This window comes from Fimicolochytrium jonesii, assembly GCF_025526975.1.
Source record: "Fimicolochytrium jonesii strain JEL569 chromosome Unknown EV422scaffold_1, whole genome shotgun sequence".
Lineage (NCBI taxonomy): Eukaryota > Fungi > Chytridiomycota > Chytridiomycetes > Spizellomycetales > Powellomycetaceae > Fimicolochytrium > Fimicolochytrium jonesii.
The window spans coordinates 280,623-295,473 of record NW_026515668.1 but is presented as its reverse complement, the minus strand read 5'-3'; the positions used below and the strand labels follow the sequence as shown (position 1 = coordinate 295,473).

At 53.2% G+C, this 14,851-nt stretch overlaps 5 protein-coding genes across 5 annotated transcripts; 2 read left to right on the top strand and 3 right to left on the bottom strand.

Annotated features, from left to right (window-relative positions):
- Positions 1 to 186: 186 nt before the first annotated feature.
- Positions 187 to 5,705, bottom strand: EV422DRAFT_616074 (P-loop containing nucleoside triphosphate hydrolase protein; the record flags this gene model as incomplete). Its single annotated transcript, XM_053073955.1, has 7 exons — positions 5,267 to 5,705; positions 5,031 to 5,155; positions 4,593 to 4,965; positions 4,130 to 4,503; positions 696 to 4,066; positions 458 to 621; positions 187 to 381 (listed from the first exon to the last, which is right to left on the bottom strand). The coding sequence occupies exons 1-7, from the start codon at positions 5,414 to 5,416 to the stop codon at positions 187 to 189; spliced, it is 4,752 nt and encodes a 1,583-aa protein (XP_052929868.1). The 5' UTR covers positions 5,417 to 5,705.
- A 49-nt stretch (positions 5,706 to 5,754) lies between these two features.
- On the bottom strand, positions 5,755 to 7,277 carry EV422DRAFT_510890 (uncharacterized protein). Its single transcript, XM_053068962.1, has one exon. The coding sequence runs from the start codon at positions 6,948 to 6,950 to the stop codon at positions 6,102 to 6,104; it is 849 nt and encodes a 282-aa protein (XP_052929867.1). The 5' UTR covers positions 6,951 to 7,277; the 3' UTR covers positions 5,755 to 6,101.
- A 104-nt stretch (positions 7,278 to 7,381) lies between these two features.
- Positions 7,382 to 8,305, top strand: EV422DRAFT_502397 (uncharacterized protein; the record flags this gene model as incomplete). Its single annotated transcript, XM_053068265.1, has 3 exons — positions 7,382 to 7,421; positions 7,474 to 7,823; positions 7,916 to 8,305. The coding sequence occupies 3 exons, from the start codon at positions 7,382 to 7,384 to the stop codon at positions 8,303 to 8,305; spliced, it is 780 nt and encodes a 259-aa protein (XP_052929866.1).
- A 1,073-nt stretch (positions 8,306 to 9,378) lies between these two features.
- On the bottom strand, positions 9,379 to 11,814 carry EV422DRAFT_502396 (uncharacterized protein; the record flags this gene model as incomplete). Its single annotated transcript, XM_053068264.1, has 7 exons — positions 9,379 to 9,657; positions 9,745 to 10,011; positions 10,077 to 10,331; positions 10,422 to 11,058; positions 11,117 to 11,199; positions 11,244 to 11,305; positions 11,328 to 11,814. 7 exons carry the CDS (start codon positions 11,812 to 11,814, stop codon positions 9,379 to 9,381), a joined length of 2,070 nt encoding a protein of 689 aa, XP_052929865.1.
- Positions 11,815 to 13,347: 1,533 nt separating this feature from the next.
- On the top strand, positions 13,348 to 14,807 carry EV422DRAFT_4222 (uncharacterized protein). The gene is made up of 3 exons (XM_053067111.1): positions 13,348 to 13,469; positions 13,530 to 13,696; positions 13,758 to 14,807. The coding sequence occupies exons 1-3, from the start codon at positions 13,448 to 13,450 to the stop codon at positions 14,640 to 14,642; spliced, it is 1,074 nt and encodes a 357-aa protein (XP_052929864.1). The 5' UTR covers positions 13,348 to 13,447; the 3' UTR covers positions 14,643 to 14,807.
- Positions 14,808 to 14,851: the final 44 nt, after the last annotated feature.

The following is a 14,851-nucleotide window of genomic DNA, read 5'->3' as shown; positions in this document are numbered from 1 at the left end:
AGACCGTAATTAGTCCCATCGGAAAGCGTAACGTCGTGATCGGGTAATGAGGGAAAGGGGAACAGGAATAGTGAGATGAGTATGACGAAAATTTTCTACGCCTCGTCCAAATGCTTTTGGGCACATCTAAGGTCTCATCGGGAAGTATTGTCGTTGTTTGTCGCAAAATGTGACACCCGCGTGTCTTCAATTGGCGCTCGAGACAACCGTCGTAATATTCGGCAAACTCATCCACGTCGGTACGAACCGCTCGATCGTGTCGACCGGTTTCGACGCCGGCTTGACGAAATCGGGCGCCTGTTCGAGGTCTAGGAGTAGTATGTCTGATTTCTCGTTCAGGACGGCTCTTGAGGCGACGATTTTGAGGAGTTCCGGTGATAACTGCGGGTACAGAAAGAAAATGCGGTGAGTTGCAGAGTTGAAAGCAAGGGTTGTAGACTAATAGGGGAAGGCATACCGGTGAATCGAAATCGGCGGCGTAGTAGAGGGAGAGCAGCTTCTTGATTTGCGTGGGGTTGAGGAGGAAACAGACGTCGAATATGGTCTCGATGTCTTGTGGCGAGGTCTTGTTGAGGGTGAGGAGTTTGGCGGCTTGGAGGAGTTGTTGAAGATGTAGTGTCGCTAAAGATAGGTAATGCAGCAAAGTCAACATACGAGAACGAATTCTTTCATAGGAACCGAGCGAAGAAACCCACCTTCAGCAATCCCATGACTCGTACACCACTCCTCCAACCGGCTAACATTATACTGAATCTGCACCCCCCGCTTCCACGTGCAAAAGTTCTTCCTCATCAGCAGATGGTTGAACGCGCTCACACCAACAACCCTCAACAGCTCCGTCAGAATCTGCCGGGTCATCGTGTCCTCCATATAATAGCACCGCATAGTCTTGCTCAACTTCGACAAGAAATTCAGCAACTGCTCAATGGTGAACTGCGACGCCGAGGACGATTTGCCCCATTTGCCCCACAGCCCGCCGGACTGCTTGCAGATGTAGCCGGGCAGGGACTGGTTTTCGATGACGGCGGGCGTGATCATATTGGTGAGCCGTTTTTTCAACTCCTTGATCCAGCCGTGGTAGATCTCGATGAGGAGGTAGTCGAGATCGTTCAACACCTTGTCGAGGGCGCGTTCCGCTTCCCCGGTTTCGCCGCTGGGCCTGGTCCGTGCCTTCGCGCGCTCACGTTCGCGGGTCGTCCGCACAACGCAGAGGAGTTCGTAACAGTTAGACAGCCAGAAGGCGGAGACGTAGTCGTCCTCGAACTTCATGGTCAGGTTCTGGATCGCCTTCATCACGTTGGTCATGAGGCTCAGCATGCGGGTGGCTAGGTCGTTGCGCAGCATCTGCACGATGGTGCAGCCGATGAGGTGGGCGGGGAAGAAGATCTCTTTGCGTGTAGCGACGGTCTGGGTGGATGGGAGCGGGATGCGGAGGTTCGTTACCAGCGCGTCGATGATCTCGTCTTCCAGCGCTTTCTCTTCCAAGATGCGCACGGAGCGTTCGGCTTCCAGCATCACGCCGGCGCCAGCAGACATCGGGCCGGTGGAGTTCATGCCGCCGTTTGCGAAAGCGGTGTCGATGATCATGTTGGTGCGGGTCTTGCGAGGCGTCATCTCACCCGTAGCGGCAGGTGGCGGCGGCTCGAGAACGGGGGACTGGGCGCCTTCACCAAAGCTGTGCCGCCGTGGGCGAGCTTTGGCGGCAGCGGCAGCCATGTCCATCTCGATCTGCATGTTGACGGCCGACTTTGTGTTTTCCAACGGGTACGGTTGCGATCCGCTAGCGGTTGCTGGGCCGTCGGTCGGGCTCAACGAGGCAGCCAACATCGAGTCTGCAACGCGATCGGCCCGGTACTTGCCAGCAAGTAGCCGTGCCATCTGCTCCCTCATAACGACAACCTCCTTCTTCAAGGCCATGTAGGCCTCTTCGTCCTCCTTCTTCATGACGGGCACCGACTTCTCCGCCTTTGCCTTGGCCAGCTCCTCCTTCAGGAGCTTCGCCGACTCCTCCAGCTTCTCGATCTTCTCGTCTCTTCGCTTCATCATTACTCCAAGCTTCTCGAGCTCCTTCTCCGCCTTCTCCTTATCAGCCTTGACCGCAACAAGCTCGTTCCTGAGCTCTGCGCTTCCTTCCTCGGTTTTGGCAGCCGCGCCCTTGTTGACAGCGTCGGACTTTTCGAACCGTTCCTTCCATACACGGACCTGGTCCTCCAAATGCGTGATCTTTTCCGCGTTCCGTGCGGTTTCCTCGTTGCGCTCCGCAAGCGTGCGCGACAGCTCGACCACCTTGCCTTCGAGCTTGTAGTTGGTCTCCTTGAGCTTGCCCACAGACCGCGCCTCGGCCTTTAGGACCTTCATCTCCTTGATCGCAATACGACGGCGGAAACAGCTCTGGATCAGCACCATACGCGCTTTGGACGCTTTGTATGCTTTGCGCGCGCTGTAGCCCCTGTACACTCTCTGGATGATAATCGCAGCGCGAAGACTCCTGAGCGCCTTGGCCTCGGATTGAGCGCGGGCCATTCGGTACGTGCTCTGGATCTTGATGGCCGCATCGCGGAACCTGTTGAACCGCTTGCGTGCCAACCACGCCCGCACGTTCTTCTGGATCTTGATCGCCGCGCGCGTCTCCCGCATGTCCTTGTACTGCTTGCGGGCGAGATGCCCGCGGGTGTGTTTCTGGATCGTGATTGCCGCGGCACGCATGCGCAGGTACTTCCGCCTGTAGATGGCGGCACGGACGTTCTTCTGGATCATGATGACGCACGCGCGTTGTCGTTCAGTACGCAGTTTCTCCAGGAAGGCCATTTGTCCCGCGCGGAAAAAGACTTTGGTCAGACCCATCTGGTATTTGTCGTCGTCATTAATGACTTTCTTGACGATCGCTTCCGTCAGCTGGTTCGGGTTGGGCGACCATTGGTTCGAAGGTACTAGGAGGTAGTACCGGTCCGCGAAATCCTCATAGCCTGTACGCGATGGATAACCCGCGCAACTGATACGGATCGTTTCCAAGACACCACAAGCCCGCAATTGCTGGAGTACGGGGATGGGCTCGAACGTAAACGCCGTTTTCGCCATATTTGGCTTGATGCAACGAATGTAGTGGACTTCTGTTTGCCGAATGGTTTCCATCAGCTTGACCAAGGAACCTTTGAATATGGATCCGAGTGTTGGCTTCTTCATCGACGAGGCTCCTCCACGTCCAGGACGTGGCGGCGACGCGACATCCGATACCGGGGGCTCCTCAATTTTAATGACTTCCTTCAAAAAGTCAAACGCCGACGAGTTCAGCACCGCCATCTGCTCGTCAGAAACGGTATCCTTGTTCTTCTCGATGAATCCATCAATGTCGTAAACGACGTCCGTAGCATAATGCTTAACCGTGAACGCACTTTGTCCAAACCGCGGCTTCTCGAAGAACTTCTGCGTCGGGACCGCGAATCGCTGATACAATTTGGTGATGAGCGACTGGTCAGCGCCTGACGGCAACCTCGACTCTTCATCAAGAAGATCGAGGATGCCGAGCTTGCCCTCAATCAAGTCGATACAAGGCTGGTTGTCGTTGAAGTCGATGAAAGACCAGTTGATCTTCTCCGCAACGTACTCCTCCTGCTCTAATTTGAAAACATGAGCGTTGAACTCTTGCTGCAGCTTCTCGTTGGCGTAGTTGATACAGAACTGCTCGAAGCTGTTCTTCTTGAAGTGCTCGAACCCGTAGATATCCAGGACACCGATGAACCGCTGGTTGTCCTCGACTCCCTCCTTGGCCAGGTTGACGTTGATGACCTTGACGAGCCAGTCGAAGAGCATGGAGTAGATGAATTTGGCGACGGAGTCACGGCCCACGACCGCTTGGTATTGGTTCACGTTGGAGACGATCTTTTCGGAACGGGTGATGATCTGCTTCTTTGTGATCCATTTCTTGAACTCTTTCACATCTACGCCCAGAAGAGAGGTCGCCATCTGCATGGCGGCATCGTCGTCGGCAATATGCGATTCGTCACGTTTGGCCTCAATTTTAATATTTCCCATGTGAAGCAATGCTGCACAGATCTTGAAAATCGCCCTGTAGATATAATCGAGATGAGCCAAATAAACGTACCTCTCCAAGAAGGAAGCTTTCACCTACCATTGCGTTTGCAGAGAGATTCCAACATCCGACAAAGCCTTCGACGTCTCCACGAACTCCGCCGCATCATCTACGCCAGGAATAGTCCCCATTCCACCCTGATTCAGGTAGAAGAAAGATTCCCAAGATCCCAGACCGAGATCTTTCCGCTCAGCAGCAGGAGCACCCGCGCAGAGTTGATAGAAAATGTGGTAGTTCCTCTCTGTGGCAGGCTGGAAAATCAACCTAGACCGCTCCAACAAGTACGTTCGGATCTTGGCTCCGGTAATCCGAACCGATGGGTTCTTCTCTGTAGGGGTCGAGAACAGAATCTCCATGTATTTTCCGAAACGAGACGAGTTGTCGTTACGTGTGGTTTTCGAGTTTCCGAATGCCTATCGGAGACTTCTTGTCAGCAGAAGTTCGTTTCGACGCATTTCAAATGTCCATGCCGAACTGAATGAGTCTTCTTTAGGCGACATACCTCCATAATGGGATTCGTAGCCAGCACAGACCGCTCCACTTCACTTTCGCCAGAACTTGCCCCTGCGCTTTCCACCGTAGCAAAGTAACGCATGATGTATCTTGCGCTCTGTGTTTTTCCAGCACCTGACTCTCCACTGACGATGATGGACTGATTTTTTTTATCCTGAATCATGCTCCTGTACGCCTCTTCCGCAACAGCAAACAAGTGTGGTTCTAATTCCTCCCTTCGCTTCCCAGAGTACTCCCTCATGACGTCCTGGCCATAAAGTGGAACCTTTGCGAAAGGATTCATAGCAATCAAAACTATCCCGGAGTATGTGTAGATGTTTTGCTGGAGGTAACGTAATCGGATGTTATGCAGAACAGCGGGTCTGGACGAGGGACGAAGAGTCAGAGGCTCCATCAGCTTTCGGAACAGAGTAGATATTGAACTTACTCGTGAAGATATGATAGGAAAGCCAAGTCGTCAATGCCGTCTAAAGCAGGAGGGTTCTGTAATGGCGGAAGGTCTGCGGCTTTGGTGTCGTTGAGCTTCGTTTTTGTCGTCTCAACTATCACGTCCTAATGTAGGAGTGAGGAGAATGTCAACAGTTCGTCCTGCTGCTGAAGCCTTCCGATGGACCCAGAGAGAAAGAGCAAAGGCAGAGACTCAAAATAATCATATACTCATACCTTTCCCAAGGAATCTATGTGGAAACCGAGTTTGACAGCGTCATCGGCGATAACCCTGGTTGTGAGCTTTCCCATGACCCATCCTTCTTTCTCGTCGGGGAACCATGCCTCGCTCCCCTTTGTGTAAACCTCCAAGGCCTTCTCCGCCATTGTTGTATCGCAATTCGCCGACGCTTTATGCAGATTGGTATAAAGATGTCAAATGCGGCCGGTGAGCCTCGTTCTAGGTGGGCAACCCAGAAGTTGCGACTTGACCGATAGATCCCTGCTCTAAACAGACCACTCCGGGGAACTCCGAGGGTTAGTGCTCGTCGACCTCGGACAGTGAGAAAGGATGCTGAGTATGCTGAAGATTTATGTGGTATGTCTTTGCCATGGGCAGTTGGAGCAGTTGGCGGAGTGGTTTCCATTGACCTGTGATGATTTTGGTCTCAGAGACGACACGCCGCTGGATGGATGCGACCGCGTCCCAAGCACATCAACCAATGGCCAAAGCCTCCGTGCGGCTGCCAAAAGTCAGTTCACGTGATTGCGGTATATAATACAGCCGGCATTCGTAATCAATTCGACAGCGCGAAGCATAGATCCCAGACAGACCGACCCAGCGACGGCCTGCGAGATTCTATTTACGTGCGATCTATAATTCCGCGTATAATCGTGGGTGGGACAACTTCTAGATCCATCGGCCGTCTAACCCATTCCCCTCGGCACTATGTGGGGTCAACGGAAATAATGTTGGGGCCATCAACATATTGTGTGTGAGTCGGAGCAGCTTCTTGAGACGTTTTGTGCACTTTTGTTCGTAAAAATACAACCCCATCTCCTCCTCATACTACTACACAGTGGTTGCGGGAAGAGTACGTGCTGACGTGGGCATCGCAGGGTCGCTGAAAAACTCTGTCGGACCTTCGGTGCCCTTCGGCGACACCGGGAACTCCGTCCGAAAGCCGGCGGATTTCGCTGCATTCAGCGTCCATATCGTCGAGTACGAGACGTACGAAAACCAGGCGGCTTGGATATACCAGAGCGAATACGTGACCGTGGCTATCCAATTATAGTATATGTGTATGTTGGATGTGATCAGAAAGACCATGAGGGCAATCGCGCCGTGGAGATACTCCTTCTGCAGCGGCGTCCATTTGCTCCCTTTTAATGGGCCTGTGGACAGCTTGTAGTAGATGATCAACTCCGCGGTGAGGAGGAGGACTTGGATGACGATGGTGAAGATGAAGTCGATGTTCAGGCCGCCCCAGACGGTGCTGCATTGCTCAATCTTGACCAACGCACATGCCCATGCCACGTTGACTACGTACATGGTCAGTAGCGTCACTTGATATGCGATAAAAACTTTCGCGTTGACGGCCGGAAACATTGCCCGTAATAATGCCCTCGTCTTTTGCGTGATGATGATATAGTAAAAACCGAGCGAGGAGTACCAGAATCCCGCGCCGGCCAGCAGCGTGAGCCCGCCGCATAGCGGGTCATGGCCTTGGCCAACAATTATGAAGCGGGTGGCGAAATACAGCGCAGCGCTTGCGTTCTGAAGGAGCAAAATCTTCATCGCAGCCGTGCCATGGCTTCCGTGGAGTTGGATTGAGAGGCACATGAGTAGCACAACAAAGACGAAGCACATCACATGATAGTAGATGGCATCGGCGCCGGGAGTGCCGAGTGGTAGAACCATGTTTTGGATCCTTCTTTGTTCGTAGTAAGACGTTCTAATGCGTATGGCGGACGCTCGCTCTGGGGCTTGTAGCTACTTGGCGATGCTTCGTTATGTTCGCGAATCGAATCTCGAGTCAAGGAATGTATGCCACGCTGGCTGCACTGCTTATTGTATGATGTAAAATGTCTACGTGATGGGTGGAAGGAAGTTGAAGGCACCGAAGAGGTGACTGGCCTAAAGCGAGTCGATTCTCAGAAGCAGGAGCCTGATCCAACACCGGCCAGCTTTTAAACGCTCCGGTGGAAAACGCTCTAGACCCAGCGACGACCGAAGGGCGAGAATCACGTCAGGAAACGATCGCGAGGTTAAACGATCGCGAGGGTCCGAATCCTCCGTCAGGTGGCAGCAAGCTGCGCCTTGGGTGGTGAACAGGGTGGTGAAGCTCTGGAATGTGGGGACCTTCTAGAATTGGCGCGTTCCGGCGACTGGGTAACGGGCGGGCGGCAAAAACGTTCCCATCCACCCCAACTTCCTCTCAAAGGAACAACGGGGAAGGGGAAGACAAGCGAAGTTTACGGTGCTGACTGGCAAACCCAAGGTTGGGAAGAAACGGGTCGCCCCCCAGAGAAAAATGCAACTGAAAAATCCAAGGAAACCCAGCGCCCACCTCGAGGCTCCGGCGACAAGGGCGAGGGCCCCCCTCCCGAGCGCGCACCGTTGATTCAACTGAGCCCGGCCCACATGGCGACACAGGTCTCATTCAATCGGGCCATTCACCTCGAGTTTCCACACGACCTCTTTATTCCTGCATCGATGGGCTTTACGCGCTCGGAGGATGGCTCCCTTGTCTGGCGGGTTATACTGCCCCTACCATTCAAAAAGGTGCCAGCGGTTCGCCAACGAGCTTGGCCATCTCACACATGGATAAAGCAGGAGGCACTGCTGATCTGCCCTTTGACCACCACCACTTTGTCTCTGATGAGGGGATTGGGCTACGGGTTGCCTTCCCTACCGACCGTGATGGGCAAGCTCAAACAGATGTTTCCCTGACATCCCACCTTGAGCAGCTGCAAGCTGGTCACCTCAACGACCTCAATATCTGGGGCGAAACCGAGCGGCAACCCGCGCCTGCACATCCAAGCTCCTTGCGAAGGGACGTTGCAAATAAAAGTTACCCACAACGAGCGGAGCCCAAGAAGCGGACAATGTGTGGAACACGGGGCAGTCAGAAAGTGGACACGGCAACAAGCAAGCCTACGCAGGAACTCCCCGACACCGAGTTTGAACCTACAGAGGATATCGTCACACCTCCTTCCCACACCTGTCCAGAGCCGAAAGGGGTGCCTCTGAAAGAGCGAGTTGGGATCCACTAACCAGCGGAGATTGAGATGGAAAGACAGCGGGGAAGACAGGAACACCTGAGGGGGCCTGTGCCCGGGGAGCCTGCTGCTATAACGTCGGCCCCGACTGCCGTGGCTGGAGAAACCACCGAGCCGGCACCCGTCGTGGGGGACGAGCCTGCCGAAGCGGAGTCTGCAGAGTCTATGGAAACCCTCAGCTGATGATACATACGGAGTAATAGTTTTCCATCCGTATGCATGTGATAGGAAGCATTTGCATTAAGTTTGTTGTAGTACTTTCTAGTTTTTCATTTCCGTTCATCTCATCCCGTATATATATAGTTTGTAGTAGTCTGGTCTGCCATCCCAATGATCCCAGCTAGACGGACTCCGTTCGGAGGTTGCGTAAGTAAGCTTCTCTATTGTTCTTCTCGAGCGTATAAATAATAGATTGCGTGTAGCCCTTTCCCTTTATCTCTTTTTCACTCGATTGCACAGATCTTGGAACAAAAACAGACTAAGCGCACACTCTGTTCACGACATTGCACTTTGATTCTATCAATTCGATCCTTCCTGACACAGGTACGTCGAAAGCTGGTTTCCATGGTGATTTCTATCTTATGAAAACAGAAAGGGGATTTCCCGGAAGTCGCTCTAGCGAGCGGCTCCCGGTTTGGGTTTTTACCTAGCGCATCTAATCGCAAAAAAAGGAGACCTGAACTCACGTTCGCTCTCCTCCCCAGGCTCTCCTCCCCACTTGTGTTTTCGCCAGCGGCATTCAGCAACCTCCTCCTCGTCCATATACTGTAGAGGACTGAGTTCCTCGTCCAGAGCAGATTCTCATTTTTAGTTCATGTGAAAGGCTCGGATTAACACACAGCTCGCTCCTGTAGCATACAGTCGGAGTGTGGCACGCGCTGTCGAAGGGTGCCGTCAAAGACGTGACCATCAATGCTTCTCAGAAAATAGGGTGCCACCATCGATATCGCATCCAAGTCCTACATCCCGCATTGTAAGAAAATGATTTATTTCTAAGGGGCGTCCCGTCTCGCTACTCTGTCGATCAGGACGGCCCAGTAAATACATTCCTTCAGAACCTTAGTCTCCTATGCGCTGCGATCGGCATGATATGCGTCACCGCTCTCTCCATCTTCCTCCCTCAACTCCTTTGTCATTTTCAGATTGCGCTGACGTTCATCTAACAATCTTGCGGTGAGCCCAGCATTGTTTGATTTCAGCTCGAGCAGATGTCCACCGATTGCTTTTCGGGCGTCCTCAGGCGTTGATTCGGACATTTCGGGCATCAGCGAGTATAAGGTGCTGCTAGGCGCAAGGCCTTTGAGCAAAACATAAATGCTCTCGGTCATGCCAATTACTATCGCTTTCTAAGGCCCGGGAAACTCGTGTCAATAGATTTGGCTCCCAGAATATGTCTTCGGACTCACCCTTCCCGGCCTTCTTCGCCTTCTTACCTTCTTCGCCGTGGTCTCATCCTTGGCGAATATGGTCCAGATTTTCATTATCGGGTCCCAAATGAGAAGCACGCAAGCACATGTGAGGCCTACAGTGAGCACACCATTCATGACACGTGCGTTGTAGATATCGTAGCTGATTTCGTCTGAATAGACCTCGCACGTTGTCACGGCGGGAAGAGTGGTTGCGGGATCTATCACATTTGTCGTGAAGGAGGCGGCGGAGAGCGCGAGAAGACGTGCGACGGCTGCTGAAATCATCTGCATCTGCGGGATTGGACATGTATTGGTCAATGTGTCGTACGGTGGTACACTTCGCAGCAGATCCGGACCTGATTCGCCGGATCGACAATAGCCTTGCCTGCCGCGTCGACTTTCAATAATCCAATAAGCGGGTCAAACCAAGGGACTTCATTCTCGAAGATTGAACACAGCAGCGTGTCACACGTTATGTGCGTCAAGACTTCATATACGTATCGAGCGAGGCCATACCCCCCGGTGTCGTCGGAAATCCTGTATGTCTCGGGCTCCCGTGATCTTCGTGAGCCGGAAATCGAAGCTTTCAACGAGGGGACCACGGATACAACCTGAGGATGTGGATGCACAGATGAGCATTCACGCCACTCGGAACATCGACTCCACATTTCTTGATCTGTGTCGCACACACGGTGACATACCTCCATGGTCGCGACCTCCCTTCCAATCTTAAAACCGGCGCTGCAAAGGGCGAAGCTAAAGAAAACCGTCGTGTTGGGATGCGCTTCGGCATCGGCTATTCTCGAGTAGCCGTTGTTCATGTTTGCAAACTCAGTCCCATTCAGACTGTTCACGAGAACCCCAAAGTACAGCCTGTCGTCGATAGTAGCTATCCGCCCGTACTTGCCGACCTCCTCCGCATACAATGCTATCAGGGAGACTTGCGTGCCCACCTTGAACTGAGTGTCGAGGGAGTAGATGTTGTAGAACATTGAGGTACCTGAAGCATTGACCGTATAGTATATGTAACAACTTCGGTCAATGCACATCTGAGGGTCTGCAACGACTTCGAAAGCTTTCGGCGAGCATGAGACATCAGCAGTAAGGGAAGAGAACTCCCCAACTACACGGTCGTTTCGGCCTAGAGTGTCCCACGGGGCAGGCCAAGGGTGGTCCCCAAAACTTTCCGATGCTGCCGTCGGGGCGGTGAGTGGAGACAGTATCACAGATGATTCAGCGGTGCAAGTGGTGCTCTCGCACGCGGATCCCGTCCCATTTGCGATGACGAGCCCGGAAAGCGTCAGTGGATCGTAAAGTTGACCAAGACCCAGAATTGTTCTGGAGCCAAAGTCCGTTAGATACCACATGGCGTTTGAAAAAGTGGATTGTTATTTACTTTTGCGCCATCCGGGTGACGAGAGGTGCCGCGGATATCGTTGTCCGATTACTTTGATAAGGCCCAAGCAACGGCAAACTCGTCTGAAAACGGACTGCAGTCAACGGCTCTTTCCTATACAACGAACCGATGGAACCTGACAGAGCGGAACATGTGATGAGCCCAACACCAAAATTTCCTTGAGGAATTCTACGGCAGGCATAAGAAATACCGATGACAATCACTTCCGCCACATATACGACGAGCATGAAGAATGTAATGGCGCTCCATCCTCTCCAAATATCCTCCACGCCACGATGGGAGTTGCAGTAGATGACGGACCATGCGGTAACCATCTGACGAAACTTTATGCCCTTCGAGACAATTTTCGAAGCTAGCCAGTGTTGCGAAATCTTTCGACCAAGTTGAAGAGGACCGAGAAGGGCTATCTGCACCACTATTCCATATCCAAAGGTTATGGAACTCTCTGACCAAAGGGTCCAATGCCCATTGGTCTGCGGCACCGTGCTCAGCGACAGATATCCGGTGTTGCCGATGGAAAGGCAGACTACGCAGATGCCTATGATTCCGAGCTCCAGCAACACCGAAAGAGGTGCCCAACGTTTTTGGCTTTTTCCACCCCCCGCGAGTTTGCCCAGCGATTGGGTGGGACCCAGTGAGGCTTTGCTCTTGTGTGCATTTGCAGTTTTGGTCTCCATCGAAATGAGGTTTCCTTGGATTGAACTATTTTAGGAGCTGCTTTTGTCGACCGTTGCATCAATTTGTTCTCCTCAGAAGTTTGCCTTGTGTGTTGCTCGCGATGGGTCGTGCCTTTGTAACGCTGGAAAATTCTTCATTCCCGCATCTGAACTGACAAAGTTTGTGAGCGCGGAAGGCGGTGTGGTGGGTTCTGGGTGGGTTAATATCCCTTGTGCTGTGCTGCGTGGACAACAATGCATGCAAGCAGGAACAAATAACGCTCATGTCTGGAACCTCTGACAGCAGGGCAAGACACCCAAACACGCTGTCGAATTCGGCTCCTTGCAACGTAAGGGACCTACACTCGTCACATATGTAAGAGAGACAACCAGATGGCCTTGCGTGCTGTCAATACCATCGCACCCTCTTTTTGATGTGAACCGTCCGGCGAAACCTAGGAGGTGAGCATTGAGACCCGCGACCCCAAAAGCCTAAAGGGGTGGACGAGCATAGTGTCACCATAAATATGATTTCGCCCGAAATGTGGACTTCCAGGCAGCAAGTCACGTTGGGCCTCGGGTGGTCAGTCGTAAGCGCAACTTTGCCGCAGAGGTGAGTCCTTTCCGTTACGGGCTCCTGAGGAGACGGATAGGTCGTCACTATAAAAAACCATGCCATAAGGAACACGCTACTATTACGTAGGCACAAAAGCAACGAGGTCGAGTGTACCTTTCAATCTCGTAAGGTCGTTCGAGAAACAACGCCCTCGTATACTTGCATAAGCTCGTCAAAGACAAGCAGGTGCCAGAGAATTTGTTGACGATGCTTGATCAACCGGCGCTCGGCAAGCCATGCCCACCGCTTGAGTGGATTGATCAGTGAGGGCCGGAACGCCATGGAAAGAAATCGTCCGCTGCTGTGGACGCGTTGCAACTTGCAATCTGCTCCCGGATGAAAACCCCAAGGCCCTCCGCTTCCGCTCCCTCGAGCCCATATGTAAGAACGACCCGCCCGCTGTGTTGGTGGGCCTCTCACACAGCTATATACAGTATACATACATAGACGTCGCCAACCGGTCCGTCCTAGGGGCTACACATCCAAAGGACAAGCACATCCACCACAGCAAGAATGTCGTCTGAAGTGCGCCAACGCGGCGGCAAGCGCGACGGCGAGAGCTCTTCGTCCGTGGACAACATCGACAGCGCTACCGTCACAGCACAGGCACCTGCTGCCGTGGCTGTATTCGAACCTACTACTACGCCTGACAACACTTGGGAGGAGGAGGAACCCGCACCCGCCGATCGCTTCAACGGAAGGGACCCGGCCCTTGATGGGTTTGTTCTGGACCCTTATGTGCCTGGGTTTCTCAAGTTTCTCGCAGTGACTGCGATTTCCATTATCACTTTCGTCGCCTTTTGGTCTAATGGAGGTGAGGCGGGCGACCGAGCGTAGCGAAGGTTGATTTGCACAAGGGTGCACGCGAGCGGTTGTTGCGAAAGGGAGCTTGTTACCTGGGGGGAATGCGGACTCCGCCGAGCGAGCCACATTGCGCCAGAGGCGCAATACTCCCCTCACCGCATTTCTTAGCAAACCTCAGCGAGCGAAGCGAGCACCACATTGCGCCAAGAGCGCAATACACCCCCACCCACATAGATGGAGGTGGTGGCTGATGATGGTTGTCGATGGGATGACGGTTGACGTTGGGATGGTTTCTGATGTCCTCTTGTTTTTGTAGGGTTCGGAGGTTCTCCATTCCCTGCAATCACGGACGAACCACTCCAGAAAGCGTCTGCCATCGAGGTCGTTGCCAAACTGCCTATTCCACCAAACGCAATCGCAATCACTGGCGACGGTGATCTCTATGTGTCATTCCATTCGCGACACGACCGCGGAAATTTGAAGGTAAGTTTTTTGTGTACTGATGCCGTCTAATGTGCAGAGCTAATTCGGTGGAACTCTCCAGTTGGCGAAATGGGATCCAAAAACGCAGAACCTCACCGCCTGGCCAACTGAGAAACGCCAACTCAGTTACTGGCAAATCACGTCGCTGAAGCTTCACGGGAACTCGTTATACGCCCTGGACGATGGTATCAATGGCCTCACCAACAAGCCAAAGGTCGTCGCTTTCGACCTCCAAAAGGGAGACGAACGCCTCCGTTACCGAACAGGCACAGGACGTGGATCACTGGTCGCCGACCTAGCAGTCCACCCTGACGGCAAATCCCTCTACATCGCCGACGCTTCAATGATCCGAGGCTTGCCAAAGATCTTTGCGATCGACGTCGAAACCGGTGGCAGGAGTGTTGTGCTCAAGGGGCATCACTCGTTGAAGGCCAACAGATCTGCCTCCATCTTGGATGCTACAGGCACACATACCCTGCGATGGGCCTATTTCGGGGCATTCCCCTACCGCCCGGCCGTTTCAGCGCTCGCCATCGACGCCAAGAACGACGCAATGTACTTTGCCGCACCCTCGTCACGAGAAGCGTTCAAGGTACCCCTGAGTCAACTCGATTACGCCCGTGACACCAACTCCCACAAATCCGCGCGCCCGTACGTTTCCAAGTTTCTGGACCATAAGCCCGTCTCGGGAGGGATGGTGGTCGCTACCAATGGGGATCTCTACATTGCGGACCCGCAGACCTCTGCTATACGGGTCTACTCTACGAGGTCGGGACAGCCTGTGCTTAAGACGCTGGTGCGGGATCCCGAGGTTCTGAGATGGCCCGGGCAGTTGGCGATTAGGGATGGGTACCTCTATGTGGCTTGCTCGGCTCTTGATACGGCTTTCACGGGACGGAAAGTCGAGGGAGGAGGTCTGGTTGTTCGTGTGCCGCTGCTGGTGTGAGGCCAATACTTAGAAGCGCTTTGTGAGGAGATATCTACTAGGGTAGCCATCGTAGGAGAGCACACTTGCATGTAGCGCAGATAGAAATGCATAAGCTATAGGGGACTCGATGTGTTTCCTGTCTAGAGCTCCCCGAATGAATCTAAAGCTAGAGTTCATTCCAGGCTGAACTTTTCAAGTGACGCGTGACGGCGAACAGCATGAATTCC

Bases quoted from the DNA above. Each gene is read 5' to 3' on its own strand.
- EV422DRAFT_510890 (XM_053068962.1), bottom strand. From the start codon at position 6,950: ATGGTTCTACCACTCGGCACTCCCGGCGCCGATGCCATCTACTATCAT.
- EV422DRAFT_4222 (XM_053067111.1), top strand. From the start codon at position 13,448: ATGGAGGTGGTGGCTGATGATG. The intron at 13,470-13,529 runs GTTGTCGATGGG...TTGTTTTTGTAG, and splicing joins GGAGGTGGTGGCTGATGATG to GGTTCGGAGGTTCTCCATTC. The intron at 13,697-13,757 runs GTAAGTTTTTTG...GGAACTCTCCAG, and splicing joins ACGACCGCGGAAATTTGAAG to TTGGCGAAATGGGATCCAAA.